The sequence below is a fragment of the Canis lupus genome, chromosome 3 (genome assembly GCF_003254725.2).
Source record: "Canis lupus dingo isolate Sandy chromosome 3, ASM325472v2, whole genome shotgun sequence".
Classification (NCBI taxonomy): domain Eukaryota; kingdom Metazoa; phylum Chordata; class Mammalia; order Carnivora; family Canidae; genus Canis; species Canis lupus.
The window spans coordinates 3,089,634-3,108,587 of NC_064245.1; the positions used below are offsets into that span (position 1 = coordinate 3,089,634).

The 18,954-nt window shown below is 33.1% G+C and overlaps 1 protein-coding gene across 15 annotated transcripts in view; it reads right to left on the minus strand.

Moving 5' to 3' along the window:
* The window catches only part of FER (FER tyrosine kinase), a 433,137-nt gene that overhangs the window by 345,363 nt on the left and 68,820 nt on the right, over positions 1-18,954 (minus strand). For 12 of the 15 annotated variants that reach the window (XM_049107895.1, XM_049107893.1, XM_025438260.3 and 9 more), the window contains 2 exons: positions 16,365-16,538; positions 10,306-10,405 (listed from right to left, as the gene is read on the minus strand). In XM_049107895.1, coding sequence (XP_048963852.1) covers positions 10,306-10,405; positions 16,365-16,538 — 274 coding nt within the window. Of the gene's footprint in view, positions 1-828; positions 896-10,305; positions 10,406-16,364; positions 16,539-16,942; positions 17,237-18,954 lie in introns of those variants that run through there. The other 3 variants (XM_025438267.3, XM_049107924.1, XM_025438269.3) reach the window with 3 other exon arrangements.

The following is an 18,954-nucleotide window of genomic DNA, read 5'->3' on the forward strand; positions in this document are numbered from 1 at the left end:
TATATCCAGAAATTAACCTCTTTCTGTTACTACCACCCCAGGTCCAGGCAAGCATAAGCCCTTGCCTGGACTACTTCAATAGCCTGGAACCAATCTCTTTACTTCCATCCTCCTTCCACCCCTCATAATCTCAACAAGGCTGCCAGAGTTATCCTATTAAAATGTAAGTCAGTTCATGTCACTCTTCTGATCAAAACCCACCATGGCTTCCCATTTTATTCGGAGTAAAAGCCAAACTGTTTTAAAAGAATGACCAAAATCCTTCAAAATCTGGGTGTCCTTGCTATATGCCATCAGTCTTCCTCTCTGATTTCATCCCATACTCCATGTCTTTCTTTATTGGTCCCCCAGTTACAGTCACAAAAGTATTTGTACCACTTCTCAAATATGCCAGACATGATCCCCTCAAGGAGTTTGCTTTGGCTATTCCCTCTACCTGGAATACTCTTGGCCCAAGATAATTATACACTCCCCTTCCTCACTTCCTTCACCCTTCATTTATGGCTCTCTCCATGAAGCTTGACCCAATCATCCTACCAACATCCTATCCACCTACCATTTTTCATTTTTCTCCATAGTACTTATCACCATCTAATATACGTTTCACTTACTTGTTGAATTAATTAATTAACTTCTCTAAAATATAAGCCTGATAGAGGCAGGAATTGTTGTATGGTTTGTTATCTACAAGATTCCTAGTACAAATAATGATGCCTAGCACATAAAAAGAAAATACATAAATTGATATAGCTCTTACTATTAAAAAATAAATTTAGGCTTAAATAAAATTTTTAAAAAGTTAAAGTTATAGAAAAATTACAATTTTACCTTCTGCATCTGTTTATATCATCTTTCTAGTAATCAAGTCCAAAACTAATAGTGTTAAGGAGCTCACCTATAAAATATAGAGGAAAATCAGCAAAAGGATATCATTTCTTTTAATCTTTTTGTATGTGAAACTTAGCTTTGTTTATTCAATAAAACTAAGAAAAATAGGGACAAATTATTGTGCTTTCACTTTATTTTAATTTTAGGAAGTTATCTGCAGAATATAAATGAATCATGTAGCATATTCCATCACACATAATATTTCAGCATCTAATGAGAATATTATAACTGTCACTCCAATTTCTGCAACTTTAACCCAATGCAAATTAGATTAACAATGAAGAATGTCGTTACTCTTTATGACCTTGTAAAATTCCTATCATATTAAGCTCCATGCAATGAAAAGCATTCATGCCATAAGTAAGCTGCTGATATATCATGTATTAATACATAGGTCCAAAGAAAAAAAAAGGGGGAAAGAAAAGAAAAAGAGAAAACCTCTCATTTTCAAGCCATATCAATAGAAGTGATGATCAACAAACATTGCTTGAATTTGGCTTTTGGTCTTTACAAGTCCTGTATCCAAAATGGATTTCTTCCTTATGTTGACCTGAGAGGTAAATTTGAATTTCAGAACATTTGTCTACAGGACCTCCATATATCAGATTTTAATATTTAAAAATCTCCAAGACTTAGAGATTATTGAATAGGAAGGCCAGTTGCCATTCTTGCTGGACTGAAAATGAGAAAATCAACTAAAAGAGTCTTTAAAAAGTTTTACTCATTCTTTTTAATTTGGATTTATTTAAACATAAATTTAACCATCTGTCTCAAATCTGGACTCATTTCAAACTGGTTTTCATAATTAAAGTACTCTAAAGAGACAACTCAATGGATCTAATCAATTTTAATTGGCTATAAAATACCACAGAACTATTCATAATGTATGAAGAGGCAATTTAAGAAAATCTACTTCCCAATTACAGAAAAATTTACTTCTGAATAAGACTTGTAGCTAACACCCCACAGTTCTAGCAATAGGTATCCTCTTGTTCTCTCTGCACAGAATAAGTGAGGGCTTGTAAATAATCAAGGAGCTTACAAATCTCTTAGCATTCTGTTTTGTTTCCCATAAAGAAAGAAAATTTGAAGGAGAGTTTGTTTCCCTACTCTTGTTATAAAAGTGGGTGAAGAGAGCTCCTTCTAAACTTCACTAGACTGTTACGGGCATGTGTAATGTGGAGTAGCTCATCCTGTCTTCTTTTTCTTGAATATGATGTATGACAAATCAGAAGAATTGAGAATTCTACTCATATAAGAGAAACTCCCACAAACGTTATTGTGAGTATTTTGAGGATTGGTAAATGTAAAACTCTAGCATAATTCTAGTCACACAGAATCAATTAAATAGGCTATATAAAAATACGTAACTATGAGAGTTATTTTGAACACCTTTTCTGATACTTCAGTACATCTTCAAGCAAACTACAAAAGTTCAAAGCAGGGCAGCCCAGGTGGCTCAGTGGTTTAGCACCACCTTCAGCCCAGGGTGTGATCCTGAAGACCTAGGATCAAGTCCTGCGTTGGGCTTCTGGCTTGGGCCTGCTTCTCCCTCTGCCTGCTTCTCCCTCTGCCTATATCTCTGCTTCTCTCTCTATCTGTTCCTCGAATAAATAAATAAAATCTTTAAAAAAAATAAAAATAAAATAAATTAAAAGTTCGAATTAACACTGTATGTATTTGAACTCACTTAATTCAATACTGTATAGTAATACAGTGTTGCTTACATTTTATAAAATTACCACGCATTACATTTACTCTTAAAAATATATTTTTTAACTTTGGAAAAAAATGCTACATGTCATATGAACAAAGGGACTGCATATAGGTACACAGGTAAAGATCATATATATTTTTTTACAACATAAACAAGTGGAAGACTATAGTGAAATTTTAAAATCTGGCAAATGGGACACCTGAGTGGCTCAGCAGTTGAGTGTCTGCCTTTGGCTCAGGTCGTGATTCTGGAGTCCCGGGATCAAGTCCTGCATCAGGCTCCCTGCATGGAGCATGCTTCTCCCTCTGCCTGTATCTCTGCTTCTCTCTCTATGTGTCTTTCATGAATAAATAAATAAAATCTTTAAAAAAAAAGAAAACTATAAACTCTCAGATACAAGAGGCTCAAAAACCACAAACACAAGAAAAAAAAAACCTACAGCAATATACATCATGATCAAATTGCTTAAAACCAATGATAAAGAGAAAATCCTAAAAGCTACCAAAAGAAAAAAAAGGTGCAAAACAACAAAGATAAAGATTAGAGCAGATTTCTCTATGACATGATACATGATATGAACATCTTTACAGATCTAAACAGGAAAATAAAATGCCAAAATAGAATTCTATACCCAACAAAGATATACTTCAAAAACGAAGGTGAAATAATAACGTTTTCAAGCATTCAAAAACAAAGAACTTATTACCTACAGACTTACATTACAGGAAACAATAAGGTAAGTCATTCAGGCAAAAGTAAAATGATACCAGATGGAATACAAAATGCTAGAAAAAATAGCTAAATAGATAAATATCTGAGATGTTCCGTTGTAGTTTTAAAAATAACTGACTACTTAAACACACACAAAAATATTAACAAGGTAGGGTGGACTTTACAACATATGCAAAAGTAAAATATATTACAACGATAGCACACAGACCAGACGACTATACTAATGTAAGAGTCCCAGGTTAAAAGCAAAATGTCATAACAACACCTGAAGATATACTATGGTAAACTAAAGATAACAAAACAAAAAGTTATAGGTATTAAAGACAACAAAAGAGGTCAAAAGGAATCTTTTTTTTTTTTTAAAGATTTTATTTATTTATTCATCAAAGACACAGAGAGAAGCAGAGACACAGGCAGAGGTAGAAGCAGGCTCCACGCAGGGAGCTCGACGTGGGACTTGATCCCGGGTCTCCAGGGTCACACCCTGGGCCGAAGGCAGCACTAAACCACTAACCCACCAGGGCTGCCCAGTCTTTAAAAGGAATCTTAAGAAAATGTTTCAATTCATTCAAAAGAAGGCAGATAAAACAAAAAGGAGAAAAAAACAAAAAGTGAAACAAAGAGAAAACACACTGCAAGATCACAGGTTTAAACCTAGTATTATCAAAAGTCACATTAAATATAGTTTAATTATCCCCATTAAAAGGTAGAGATTAACAAGATAAAAAAGCATGACTTAACTATACAGTGTTTACAAGAAATGTAACTCAAAAACAAAGACTAAAACAGATAAAAGAATGAAAAAAATAATATATATGTACATATTAGTGTAAACACTAATCAAAGTAATGATGGAGTGGCTATGTTAATATCAGATAGAACAGACAATGCACCAAAGAATACTGCCAAGGATAAGAAAGACCATTTTATAATGATAAAGGGTCATGTCATGAAGTGGATACAATAATCTTAACTGTTTATTCACCTAGTAACAAATTTTCAAAATATATGAGGCAAAAAACTGACAACTACAAGAAGAAATAGACTATTAAACTAATCCACAATTACAGTGGGAGATTTCCATTGCCCTCTCTTAATCCTTAAAGAGACAGAAAATCAGTAAGAACGTTAAAAATAATAAGAAAAAAAACACAATCAGCTTACTGGACTAAGCTGACAATAGAGACCATTTCAACCAACAGCAGCAGACTATACATTCTCATCAAGTGTATATGAAACATTTATGAAAACAGAACGTACTGTGGGCCAGATAACATGTACACATAAATTTAAAGAAATGAACTCATAAAAAAATTATCAAATCAAAACAGAATTATAAATAAAAAAACATAAACATTGCTAGAAAAATGCCAAAAGTTTAGAAACTAAATCGCGTACTTTTAACCTACAAATCCAAGAAAAAAAACAAAAGGGAAATTAGAAAATATTTTTAATTGAATGAAAATGAAGATGGTGCATGAAAATTTTTGGAATGTTGCTAAAACAGTACATAGGAAAATTTACAGCCCAAAATGCTTGTATAGAAAAAAAGACAGTTCTCAAACCAATGATCTTAGCTTCCACATTAACATTTAAATTTTTCAAATGGTGCAAACTAAGCCTAAAACAAGCAGGACAGAAATAACAAATATTAGAGCAGGAATCAATTAAAAAGAAAGTAGAAAAATAGAAAAAAAAGCAATAAAGACAAAAGTGATCTTTGAGAAGATTAATAAAATTGATAAACCTCTACTCAGAATGATTATGAAAAAAGTAAAAAGACATAAAATACCAGTATTGAGAATGGGAAAGAGAAAGTCACCATAGATTCTACAAATTAAAAAGGTAAATAAGGAAATATTATGAACAATTTAATACCAATAAATTCAACAACTTCGGTAAAATGGACGTTTCCTTGAAGGACACAACCTACTGAAACTCAAAAAAAAACCAGATTAATAAAAAAAAAGAAACAGATTAATAGTCTGCTTTAATAAAAATAAATAAGTTTATAGTTTAAAAATCTTTGCCAAGAAGTAAAAAACAAAAACAAGCAGACCCAGATGGCTTCACAAGTGAATTCTAACAATATTTAAGAAAAATACCAAGTGAACACAAACCTTTCTAAAAAGTTGAACAGGAAAAAAAATAAAAAATAAAAAAATAAAAGGTTGAACAGGAAGTAACCATTCACAGAATAGCATTATCTTTATAATAAATTGAGGCAAAAATACAAGAAACAAAGATATAAACAAAAATTTTTTCGAAACTTAACCAACCATATCCAACAATATAAAAACTGATAATGCATCATAAGCAAGAGGAGTTTATCCCAAGAATGTGAGATTGGTATAATATTTGAAACATGAAAATCAAAGTAATTCATATCAAACAAAAAGAAGAAAAAAATATTTATCTTGATAGATACAAAGAAAAACATTTGACAAAATACATCTACTCTAAAACAGAAATAGAAAAGAACTTCAACCTGATAAAACTTTGAAACTATGACTAACTTAATACCTAATTTTGACTTTCCCCCTAAGTTCAGAAACAAGACAAAAACACCTTTGCTTCTTTCTACTTATATTCTACATTCTACTGGAGGTTCTAGCTAGGGCAATTAGGCAATAAAAATAAAAATATATCTAGATTGGAGAGGAAAAGATAAATTTTCTTTATTCAAAGACAATAGAAATTTGTAGGAGTTCTTTTGTGAAGTCATTTGCACATTTGCACATTTATGGATAAATGTGATGGAAAAATTTGCCAATATTTATAGGCATTATATCAAGACCTTGGTTCAGATACAAGCTTTGTAGATTCACAAAATTGTTTTATGGCTAAACGTAAACAAGTGCTCAACCAACTTAAAGTATACAGAATTTAATCTGCAATGGAAAAGGAAAACCTGTGCATTTTGTATTCAAGAGCTCATTATTCTATGCTGCTATCAAGAAAACTCTGAATTATTAATTTCAGCTTAATAGACTAAAATGATTTCAGGTGTTCTCAGTTTACATGTTATAAATAATAATCAATAGACTAATGTTCAAATTAGTTCAAGTCAATTTAAGACAAATATTTGCTTTCTCAGCACAGCACAAAGCAAAACAAGTTTAATATTCAAAATATATTACAAAAGAATAACAGAAATGCTACATTTATGTTGCAAATGAGTATTATATTTTACATTAGACAATATAAACTAATGTTCCTTTGGATAAAAGCTTTAATACTTAAAACTGGAAGTATTCTGAGTAATCCACACAGCAAGGGTCAGGAATTTGGAATTTCAGCATTAACCCAGCCTTCCTCCTGACCTCCTATAACTGCTAAACCTCCAGTTGCATTGTAACTGAGCCCTTGACTCTGAACCTACTCTCAAATCCAGAATTTTTTTTTCTAATGGTTTCATTTATTTATTCATGAGAGAGAGAGAGAGAGAGAGAGAGAGAGGCAGAGACACAGGCAGAGGGAGAAGCAGGCTCCCTGCAGGAAGCCCCTTGTGAGACTCAATCACAGGACCTCATTATCTTGCCCTGAGCAGAAGGCAGATGCTCAACCACTGAGCCACCCAGGCATTCCTCAAATTCAGAATTTAATCCTTAATTATAGGGAATTATTTTCAGGCCTCGTTTCCCCCAAAGCCTGTTTTCCCTAAAGTGTCTCTATCTGGAAGCTGTATGTCAGACTGGGATTTTAAGACCTCCTAATATCTATGGTTGCTAAAGCCATTGCCAAGGTATTCACTGTCAGTGCCCAGCAGTCCTTAGGAACCATTCCACAATGAGTCCGGTCTGGCCTAAACAGAAGAACCAGGATTCTGACATCTGCAAATGTTGGAAATTTTGCCACCACATCATCCTTATAACTTCACAAAAGAATGCCTATTTCCATGTTAAACATAAAATGCAGTCTGAGGGCAGCCCCAGTGGTTCAGCGGTTTAGTGCCGCCTTCAGCCTAGGGTGTGATCCTGAAGACCAGGGATCAAGTCCCACATCGGGCTCCCTGTATGGAACCTGCTTCTCCCTCTGCCTGTGTCTCTGCCTCTCTCTCTCTCTCTCTCTGTCTCTCATGAATAAATAAATTTTTAAAATTTTTAAAAAATAATAATAATTAAAAAATAAAATGCAGTCTGATAACAAAGTGTTCAAAAATATAATTTTATACCTTTTCACATAAACATGCATATAAAGATAGTTTTGATTATAGAAAGATAAATTTATGTATCTGTCATGTATTGAGAACAATTACATAAGAACTTATTTTAAAAACGTATTCTATAGGTTATAAATTGATTTAATGGCAGCAACCAAATTTTTGAAAATAGAATGACAACTTATTTTAAAAACGTATTCTATAGGTTACAAATTGATTTAATGGCAGCAACCAAATTTTTGAAAATAGAAAAATATCACTAATACCTTTGAAAGAAGAAATGTAAATTAATTCACATATTTTAATTTCATGAGATTCAGCCAAGTAGTATACTTCTTGGGACCAATTAAAATTATAATCTTCAAATTTTCTACTTGCCTTCCTACTATTACTACAACACTAAATTGTATTTTATCTACATTAAACGTAATAAAAAAGTAAACTATTATCTATGAAAAATATTTGATAAGTAAGCACTATGTACAAGAACTATTTAAAATTTTATTACGACATCAGAATTAGATTTCATTTTTTTAAACCAAATAAACTAATCATTAAAAAATGGATACCAAAGACCAGAGAGTAATTATTTCTTTTTTAACTAATCATTCTCCAACAGATATAAACCTAGTGTGAAATACTTAGCATAGCTGAATTACAATACAGTTGGATTACATCATCACTTGCTCTGGATGAATTTAAATATGGATATTTTTAATACAGGGCACTAATTTGAGAATGGTAGCCACGCATTAAGTAACAGACTTCATAAAATTAACAATTTTGACAGGTTGAATAGTAATGCTTAAAACAAAACTACTTCTAAACTACTCTTGATTTAGTAAGGGATCCCTTGCACATAAAGGGAATTTTGAAACGGAGTAAGACTTGTAGTTCATCAATTAGAATATCAACTACAAATGGGTAAGCTCCATGAATATCTGGGAAATGCTGCTTGAATTTCAATAACTTAAAAACAGCAAATGCTCAGTAAATATTTGATTATCTAAACCTTTCTTAAAATAATAAAGGAATAATAATTAGGTACATTAAATTTTGAAAAATCTATAAAATAATCATCCAGTGTTGGAACCTCTGACTCCAAAGTAGGTATATGATCTTTACACATACCATATTTTAAATTTTATCATTTCAATGATTTAAGATAATTACAGAAGCATTTCAAAAGATATGTTTACATTAATCAAGAGATCATGATCTCAAAATACTGGCTGGGGTACATGATAAATAAGTAACTAGAAATAAGAGAACTTTAAACACCAATTCATCTTCCCTAAAAAAGAAAATGTGTATGAAATGTGTATGTTTTGGAAGGAAAATAAGAGAACTTTAAACACCAATTCATCTTCCCTAAAAAAGAAAATGTGTATGTTTTGGAAGGAAAATAGAAGGAGAGGGAGAGCAAAAGAACGGGGAAGGACATCCAGAAGCAAGGGGAGGAAGCAAGCAGAGAACAGCCAGAGGAGGAAGAGTAGGGATGGAGACAAAGGAAAGAAGAAAGGGGAAGGAGAAATGCACCTCAATCAGTATTTCTTTTAGTCTACTGGGATTAACAACAGAAGCATGGTATTTCCATTGTGCAAGATATATTCAAATGTAAAGCTATTTATTTTGCTTACCTCCACAAAATAAGAATATATACATGAGACGTAAAAGACCAAGAGACAATATGTTAGTAAAAAGGTAAATGTAGGGATCCCTGGGTGGCGCAGCGGTTTGGCGCCTGCCTTTGGCCCAGGGCGCAATCCTGGAGACCCGGGATCGAATCCCACATCAGGCTCCCGGTGCATGGAGCCTGCTTCTCCCTCTGCCTATGTCTCTGCCTCTCTCTCTCTCTCTCTCTCTCTCTGTGTGTGTGACTATCATAAATAAATAAAAATTAAAATAAAATATTTTTTTAAAAAAAGGTAAATGTAAAAAGAAAAATAAGACAGAGCTGCTAATAAAGCTTATTATTTAGACAGTTACAAAATTCCTTTAAAAACCTCCAACTTTGGGCATCCCGGGTGGCTCAGCGGTTTAGTGCCTGCCTTCAGCCCAGGGCGAGATCCTGGAGACCTGGGATGGAGTCCCATCAGGCTCCCTGCAGGGAGCCTGCTTCTCCCTCTGCCTGTGTCTCTGCCTCTCTCTCTCTCTCTCTATCTCTCTCTCTTTTTCTCTGTCTCTCTCAGGAATAAATAAATAAATTTTTTAAAAAACCACCAACTTTTATAATTTAAAAAAATTTAAATATGAGGACTGTGTACTCACATTTAAAGACTCATAACCATAAATACTTGGTTAAAACATAAATAATACACATCTCTTTCTATTTGCTTCCAAAGGTTCTTATGAAAGTGTTAGGATGATATGGGCAAATAAAATTAAGCAATCAAAACAAAATAATGCTTTAAAATGATCTTGTATTTTAGTGGCTTTTAAATACCACAGGTAAAAATAAGGCTAAAAAAGGTGTCTAAACAAATACAACCTTATTTTTCTTATTTAATATTCAGTAATTAAATAAGTAAAGCTGATGCGAAAAGAAAATTTTGAACACTCTTTGCTTTCTATTACAAGTGCTACATAATTCCATTTAGTATAAACTACTCAAAAATATTTTACAGCATTTTAATAAAGCAAAAATATAAAAGGACTTATTAGATAATTTGACGATTAGTCTATTTTGATAATTTTAAAATGTGAATTGGTCCTAAGTGGAATCATTCTCCTACTTATAAAGACAACATTCAAATGATAAGAATAAAAATCACTAAAATAAACATTTTTCACAATTTTTTCATACCTTTAGCTAAAGCTTCTTTATATTTCTCTTTGGCAGAATTCATTTCTTTTATTAACTGTCTATAGCTGGATTTTAATTTCTCTAATTCTGTCTTTGTAACCTGTCAAGAAAAATAAAGAACACATTTTAAAAGCTTAAATTTACACTGCTAAGAATTTAAATCCAGAAGTACTACCTTATATTTTATTACTTACAGATCAGAGTTGCTCCTTAATATACATTATAGACAATATATTAAAAATCAGTTTAAAAAAATAAAAATAAAAATCAGTTTAGAAATCAATGATAAATTCAACAACATATGAAAAAAGAAAAAATATTTTTAGAAAAGTAAGTCAAGAAATAATGCTGCCATCATCTAAAGTTTAAAGATCAATAAATTAATATACTATGTATATAAATATTTACTCTAATAAAAAAGCTAATTTAGATATTCATTTTAATTATACAGAGTAACTTGGAGTTGTTCTAATTTACCAATTCTAATATGGGTATTTTTGATTTGGGTATTTGGGATATTATAATGTCACTTTAAAGATGTATCTAACAATCACTGTTGGCTACATACATAACAGTGGTCATTACATACATACATGAATTTGGTTATTATTTCTATGGAAAGACTAAACATGCAAATCTTTGATTCTATAGTCAAAACCCATTTAAATAGCATTTAAGGAAAAAACAGGGGTCTTAGATGGGATCTGAAAAACATCTAATGTACCTTTGAGAAGACTAAGAAATCAGGAGCATCAAAAACTTGCAAAAGGGGCATAAACAACTTAGAAGAATATTCGAGTCAACTTTTAACAAACTCGGCACTACCATTGTTCTTGACCGGAGGGTAACATTATATAAAAAAACGAAAATATCAATAAGCTATGATACAGACATAAATGAGTCTGAAGCATTCCTTAAAAAAAGAGAGAGAGAGAGAGAAAGAACTCAAGGGAGATCTGAGTGGCTTAACTGGTTGGGTGGCCAACTCTCGGTTTCAGCTCAGGTCATGATCTCAGTGTCCTGGGAGCAAGACCTGTGTCAGGCTCCACACTCAGTGAAGAGTCTGTTTGAGGGTTTTTTCTCCATCTCCCTCTCCCCCTCAACCTGTTCATTCTCTCTCTCTCTCTCTCAAATAATTAAATAAATCTTAAAAAAAAAACAAAGAAAATTCAGTAATTAACTTTGTTTAATGGACTTTATTTTTTAAAGATTGAGTTTCAGAGCAAAACTGAGTAGAAAATACAGAGGTTTCCCATATACTCATGCACAGTCATCCCCCCACTAAAGTGGTAAATTTGTTACAATAGATGAACTTGAGATGATACATCATTATCACCCAAAGTCCACAGTTTACATTAGGTTTTATTCCTGGTGGATTAAATCTATGGATTTAAACAAATATATAACAACATATATCCACCATTATAGTATTATACAAAGTAGTTTCACTGTCATAAAATCCTCTGGGCTCCACTTATTCATTCCTCTCTCTCCTAACCCCTGGCAACCACTGATCTTTTTATTGTCTCCATAGTTTGCCTTTTCCAGAATATCATACAGTTTAGCATCACACAGCATGTAGCCTTTTCAGAATGGTTTCTTTCACTTGGTAATAACGCATGTAAGTTTCCTCCATGTCTCTTTGTGGCTTAATAGCTCATTTATTTGAGCTATTCAATAATATTCCATATTCAATATTCTGTTCACAATTCTGGGTCTTTTGACACTTCATATAAATTGTAGAATGAGTCTGTCAATATCCACAAAATAACTTACTGGGTATTTTGATTGAGACTGTGTTAAATCTAAAGAGCAAGCTGGAAACAACTGGTATCTTGACAATACTGAGTCTTCTCATCCACAAACATGGGATACGTCTCCAATTAATACTTCTTTGACTTCTCTCATTGGAATTCAGTTGTTCTCCTCCTACAGATCTTGTATATATGTTGTTAGATTTATACCTAAGTGTTTCATTTTTGAGGTACTAATGAAAATGGCATTGTGTTTTTAATTTCATATTCCACAAGTTTATTGTTTGAGGTTTCCCATATACTCATGCACAAAAGCTATTTTATACCTATTTTAGTATATTAAATAGGTATATTTTATACCTATTGATGTATAGGAAACTGACTGACTGGGCAGCCTGGGTGGCTCAGCAGTTTAGTGCCTGCCTTCAGCCCACGGCATGATCCTGGAGACCTGGGATCAAGTCCCGCATCGGGCTCCCTGCATGGAGCCTGCTTCTCCTTCTGCCTGTGTCTCTGCCTCTCTCTGTGTGTGTCTCTCATGAATAAATAAATAAATAAAATCTTTAAAAAAAAAAAAAAAGGAAACTGACTTTTGTATGGTAACACTGTATCCTGTAACCTTGCCATAATCACTTATTAATTCCAAAGTTTTTTTTGTTGATTCTCTTAGGGCTTTCTACATAGACAGTTATGTCATCTATGAATGAATACAGCTTTATTTCTTTGTTCCCAATATGTATGTATTTTTTTTCTTGTCTTGTTGCATTGGCTAAGACTACAAGTACAATGTTAACAAGCAACAGCAAAATGAAATATCCTTGACTTGCTTCTGATCTTAGTGGGAAATTTTCGAGTTTCTTATCATTACACATGATGTTAGCTGTAGACTTTCTGTAGATATTCTTTAGCAAGTTGAGGAAGGATTCCTCTTTTCCTAGTTTACTCATTATGAATGAGTACTGGTTTTGTAAAATCATGTCAAGTGCTTTTCTGCTCAATTTTTGTTTGTTCAACCAAGTCTTATTTCACTTTTGAAGGAAAACTTCACAGGGTATAGAATTCTAGGATCATGCGGGTTTTTTCTCTCAAAACTTAAATATTTCATACCACTTCCCTGTCTACTTATTTCTTAGGAGAAGTCAGATATAATTCTTATATTTCTTTTATAACTAAGGTGCTTTTTACTCAGGCTTATTTCAGGATTCTTTTCTTTATCTTTGATTATCTGTAGTTTTAAATTGATATGCCTATGTGTAGTTTTTTGGTCATTTTTTCTGCTTGGTGTTCTCTGAGCTTCCTGGATTTGCTGTTTGGTGTCTGACACTAAGTTAGGGAAATTCTCAGTCATTATAATTTCAAGTATCTCTTCTGTTCCTTTCTTTCTTCTCCTTCAGGTATTCCCATAAATAACATAAAACATGTTATATCTTTTGTAGTTACCACATAGTTCTTAGATACTCTGTTCCTTTTTTTTTTTTAATACTTATTCTCTGCTTTTCAGTTCTGTAGATTTCTATTGATATATTCTCAATTTCAGAAATTCTTTCCTTGTGTCCAATCTCCTATTAAGCCCATGAAAGTCATTCTTCACTTTAGTACATTATCTTTGCTCTCTAAAATACTAGACAATGCTAGAATGCCAGAATGCTTTTTGTTTCTTTCTTAGGATTTCCATCTTTATGCTTCCATTACCCATCTGCTCTTTCATAATTGTTACGTTATCCATTACAGCCCCTAGCCTATTATTCATAGCTGTTTTAAGTTCCTGGTCTGATAATTCCAACATCCCTACTGTGTCTGGTTCCAATTGTGTATTTTTGCCTTTTGGGATCCCTTGTTATTTTTTCTTGATTGCTATGCAGGATATATCAGGTAAAAGAAACTGATTATATAGGACTTTACTAATGTGGTAATAGCTGTCAGAAAAGCTATTTTATACCTATTTTAGTATATTAAATAGGTATATTTTATACCTATTGATTCGATCTCAGGCTGTGCCTCTGGCTATGAACTTCACACATGTTCCTCAGCTGATGGGCCAATCCCCACTCAAAGAGAACAGGAGTTATGAATTTCCCTTCCCCCAGATTAGTTAGGTTAAGGGTAAATAGTTTCTCCTGAGAGCAGACTTTATTAAGAACGGAACGTGGGCAGCCCGGGTGGCTCAGTGGTTTAGCGCCACCTTCAGCCCAGGGTGTGATCCTGGGGACCAGGGATCGATCTCACATTGGGCTCCCTGCATGGAGCCTGCTTCTCCCTCTGCCTATGTCTCTGCCTCTCTCTCTCTGTCTCTCATGAATAAATAAATAAAATCTTAAAAAAAAAAAAAAAAAAAGAACGGAACGCTTTGGCATATTCATTTGTCTGTCTCTCTAATTTAGGGGGAGCCATATGCCCTGTCACTTTTCAGTTTGTTCAATTTTTAACTCTTTGTTAGGATGGAGTGACAACTTCCAAACTTCTTATGTGCCACACTGGAAACTGAACTCTTAACTTCTGAAATTGCTAAAGAACCAATTCATTGTTCCCCAAACTGACTAACTGCAAAAAGCAAGCATTTATCCTGCTTCTTATATGTGACCTATATATCTCAGGGTTGCCAAACACTTGCCATAGGAAAAACTTTTTCTGAAAAATTACAGCTAACAATCACATTAGGAATGACAGAAGCAAAATATTGTCATTTTATAACAACTACCAAAATAATGGATCCAAGCAGCAAACACCAATTAGTTCTAAAAATTATTTGGTGAATGGCTGAAGGAAAACTTTTTTAATAGGTTGATCAGGCTCTCAGCACCGGAACCTAACAATCAAGTTTAACATCACAAAAGCTAAACAACATTACTTATCTCTGATATGGAAAAAATAAGAAGTCTATACTAGTACCTATAATGTGTTCTTGCCCAAAATAAATAGCCAGAATTTTCTCAAGTAGTTTACAGGAAAATTAAAGGATAAAGAAATATGTGAAATAACATCACAAAAATGCTAACAATAAAATAAAATTTAAATTCAGTTCTATAGAGCAAATTACCCAGTTTCTTCCACAAATAAATGGCATTTTTAAAAAGTTGGGGGGAGGTACCTATAGATTAAAAGAAAACTATTCAAATGCAATGTGTGAGCCATGTTTGGGTCATGATTCAAATGAATCAACTGTAAAATACAAATAAACAATCATTTGAGCATAGTCAGGATTTTTAATGATCCTAAGGAATTAATGTTATTTTTAGGTGGGTTAATGATAATATGGTTAACTTTTTTTTAATGAGTATTTATTTCAGCAATATAAACTAAAATGTTTATGGATAAAATGATACCTGAAATTTTCTTTAAAATGATTCAGTGTATTAGAAAAATTGGGTGAGTATACATTTAAAAAAAAAAAAAAAACTGGGCAGCCCAGGTGGCTCAGCAGTTTAGCACCGCCTTCAGCCCAGGGTGTGATCCTGGGGTCCTGGGATCAAGTCCCACGTCGGGCTTCCTACATGAAGCCTGTTTCTCCCTCTGCCTATGTCTCTGTCCCTCCCTCTCCCTCTCTCTCTCTCTCTCTCATGAATAAATAAATAAAATCTTTAAAAAAAACAAAAGAGGGATCCCTGGGTGGCTCAGCGGTGGGATCCCTGGGTGGCGCAGGGGTTTAGCGCCTGCCTTTGGCCCGGGGCGTGATCCTGGAGACCCGGGATCGAATCCCACGTTGGGCTCCCGGTGCATGGAGCCTGCTTCTCCCCCTGCCTGTGTCTCTGCCTCTCTCTCTCTCTCTCTCTCTCTGTGTGTGACTATCATAAATAAATAAAAATTAAAAAAAAAAAGAACCTTGACTATGTAGGTGGATCAGTCGATGGGAATTTGTCTTCTCTATTCTTTTGTACATTCGAAATTTCATAATAAAAATATTGTAAATAGTTATCCAGAAGGGACAAACTCTCAGTATAAATAAAGTAAAATTTTAAATATCCTAATTTACTTTGTCTAGGTTTTCTTTTTTATTACATGTAAAAATAAAAATAATAAAAACTAGAAGCTATTTCAGTAAGCAAAAAATAAAAATTCTAAGTGATAAGAAAGCACGGTATTATAGTTTAATTGGCAGCATTCTTTTTCTCTCAGAGTACATAAAGTAACAGTACATCTTATAATCAATCATGTTTTATATTCAATAAGAATATTACTTACTAGAGACACCAAAACTTATTAATCATAAAATGATGACTAAACAATTTTTAAAAACAAACAAGATAAAATATGTCAGTGAATTTAAAAATCATATTTAAAAAAGAACTCCAGAGTAGAAGGACAAACCTTGATCATTTCCGCCTCTATCTGCTGATGAACACCTATAAAACTTTTCTTCACCTGCTGCTTGTCTTTGATCATCATGGTGAGCCTGTGTAAGGGTCCAGAATTTAGGTCCTCTGCATGTGTCTTCATGATTCTGCTAAGTTGTTCTGTTTGCTGAATCATAAGTAGCCAAGACTTTAAAAAAAAAAAAAAAAAAAAAAGTAAAATTAGCAGCTGTATTAAACATTTCCATTTTACTGTGCTTTAAGTATTCAGGAATTTTAAATACTTCATTTTACACAAATTATTATATTAATATAAAAATGCCAGGTTTCTGGCAATCGTGCAATGAGCTATGAATGGTTCATATTTAACATCTTCAAGTACAAATACTTCAAAATTCAGTAATCAGACTATGTAATGTTCTACAAAAGGGATTAAGGCTTTTTTAGAGTCCACACTTGCAATGTTCATTTTACCACTTCTTGTCTGTCAACATACTGATATAAAGCTTCTGCCTACACCATGTTACTGCCTCAGTAAGGTCACCATTTCCTAGTGGTCAAATGCAACAGAAATTTAACCATTTTTACTTGTACCATTTGATCTGATCCTGCTGACTCAATTCTTCCTGAAATTCTTCTTTTTCAGTTTGCATGGCTTCTCATATTCCAACATACCAACTTGTCTTCTCCTCTTCCTAAAAATCCCTTCTCGATCTTTGTACCTGCTTTGCTTTTGTTGCTTATGTCTTAAATACTGGTAATGTCTGGATTTCTTTCCATTCTCATTTCTTAGCATATACCATTAGTTCTCAATGGTTTTTCCAGCACATTTCATTAAAGCAGACATATGTAATGGCGGATTTGGGACAAGTGGGTATATGAATACTCCTGGAAGAACAAGTCATTTGTTATTAGACATTCTAGTTTCTAGATACTAAAAAAAGTAACTGAGGAATACTCTTCACTAAAGGTCTTCAAAATTCTATTTAGAAACAATTATTGGAGATATATCATGGTCATGTAAGATCCATTTTAAAGATTAAAAAATTAACAAGGTATGATTTTAGATATTTACTGAAGATTAGAATAATTTTCTATGCCATTACTTTTGACCTGTGAATGAACAGAATTATTCTTCATCTGTTAATGTTCCAATATAATCCTAAATTAAAATCGAATGAGCACCAAATAAAAATAATAGCCTAAAGGAAGCAAATTCTTAGTCATAATAAGAAATTATCAGGGTCTAACTTGATAATCTTGTTTTGGTACACTGTAATGTACATTTTTTAAAAGTTATACCTTGAGGACATTTGTTTAGGGAGAAGGACCATTTGTAGTTGTGGAATGCTATTATGAACATGGAATAAAATGTGGCCTATGAATTCATCATACTTACTTTCAAATTAAAAAATCTAACTACTAATGTGCTTTAAATACCACAAAGCATTAAAATATAAAATTTAGGGGATCCCTGGGTGGCTCAGCAGTTTGGCACCTGCCTTCAGCCCAGGGCGTAATCCTGGAGTCCCGGGATTGAGTCCCACGTTGGGCTCCTTGCATTGAGCCTGCTTATCTCTCTGCCCCACCCCCCATCTCTCATGAATAAATGAATAAAATCTTTTAAAAAATAAAATAAAATATAAAATTTAACAAAGATGAAAACAGCAGGAGAAAAACTAAACGTAGATTAAAAACAAATAAAATGTCCTAGTAACTCTTGTAGCTTTGTCTTTTTCATCTTATATTTATACTATATTATTTTACTTATAAATATATGTATTATATTATTTTATGTATAAATATATATACACATATATCTCTCTAAAAACACATTTCTGGGAAAACATTCCATAGCATATATAGAATGTTAAGGTTACCAAAAAGAAAGTGAGGGGAACAAGTGTTTCATTATCTAGCTTCAAAAAATAAATATTCTTTTTTTTTTTTTTTTTTTTAAATAAATATTCTCCAAGTGCTTTGTAGGAACAAATTTTTCTAATTCTATATGAGAGTCTTTGCAGCCTAAGAGAAAAGCCTTCTTGGAACCCAACGTTAAAGATAACACAACTAAGTCAGTTTGCCTTCCTCCTCCCAGAATACATTTCATCCTGCCTTAGAGCCCTGTTTACTGTTAGTCACTGTGCCAAGTCCAAGCCTTCCAAGATACATATCATCACCCCAATTATCAATCCTATATTGCCTTCAATATTTCCTAATCTAACCCAGGGTACTCTCTAGAGAATCCCATCCCCTCAAACACTCCTGCTCTATTATTAGAAAACCATTTATACCTCTTAACAGGACTTTCCATTTATCTTTTAGCTCTAACAAAAATCTGGCTTTATCTCACTCTCAACATCTATAATATGGCTAATAAATATTCCTTCTCTTTATTCCTCCTCTTTCTAAAAAAGTCTCTATTCCTTTGAAGCTCAGGTCACCCTTTCCCAACAATTCACCAGCAAATCTTTCTGATTCTCCCCCCAAAGTCTACCACAAATCCACCCACTTTCTTTCCATCTTTGCTGTCAACCCTTTTGGAGGTTACAACTATCTCTGGCTTAGACTATTAGAAAACCTCCAAACTGGTGTCCTCTCTTGTA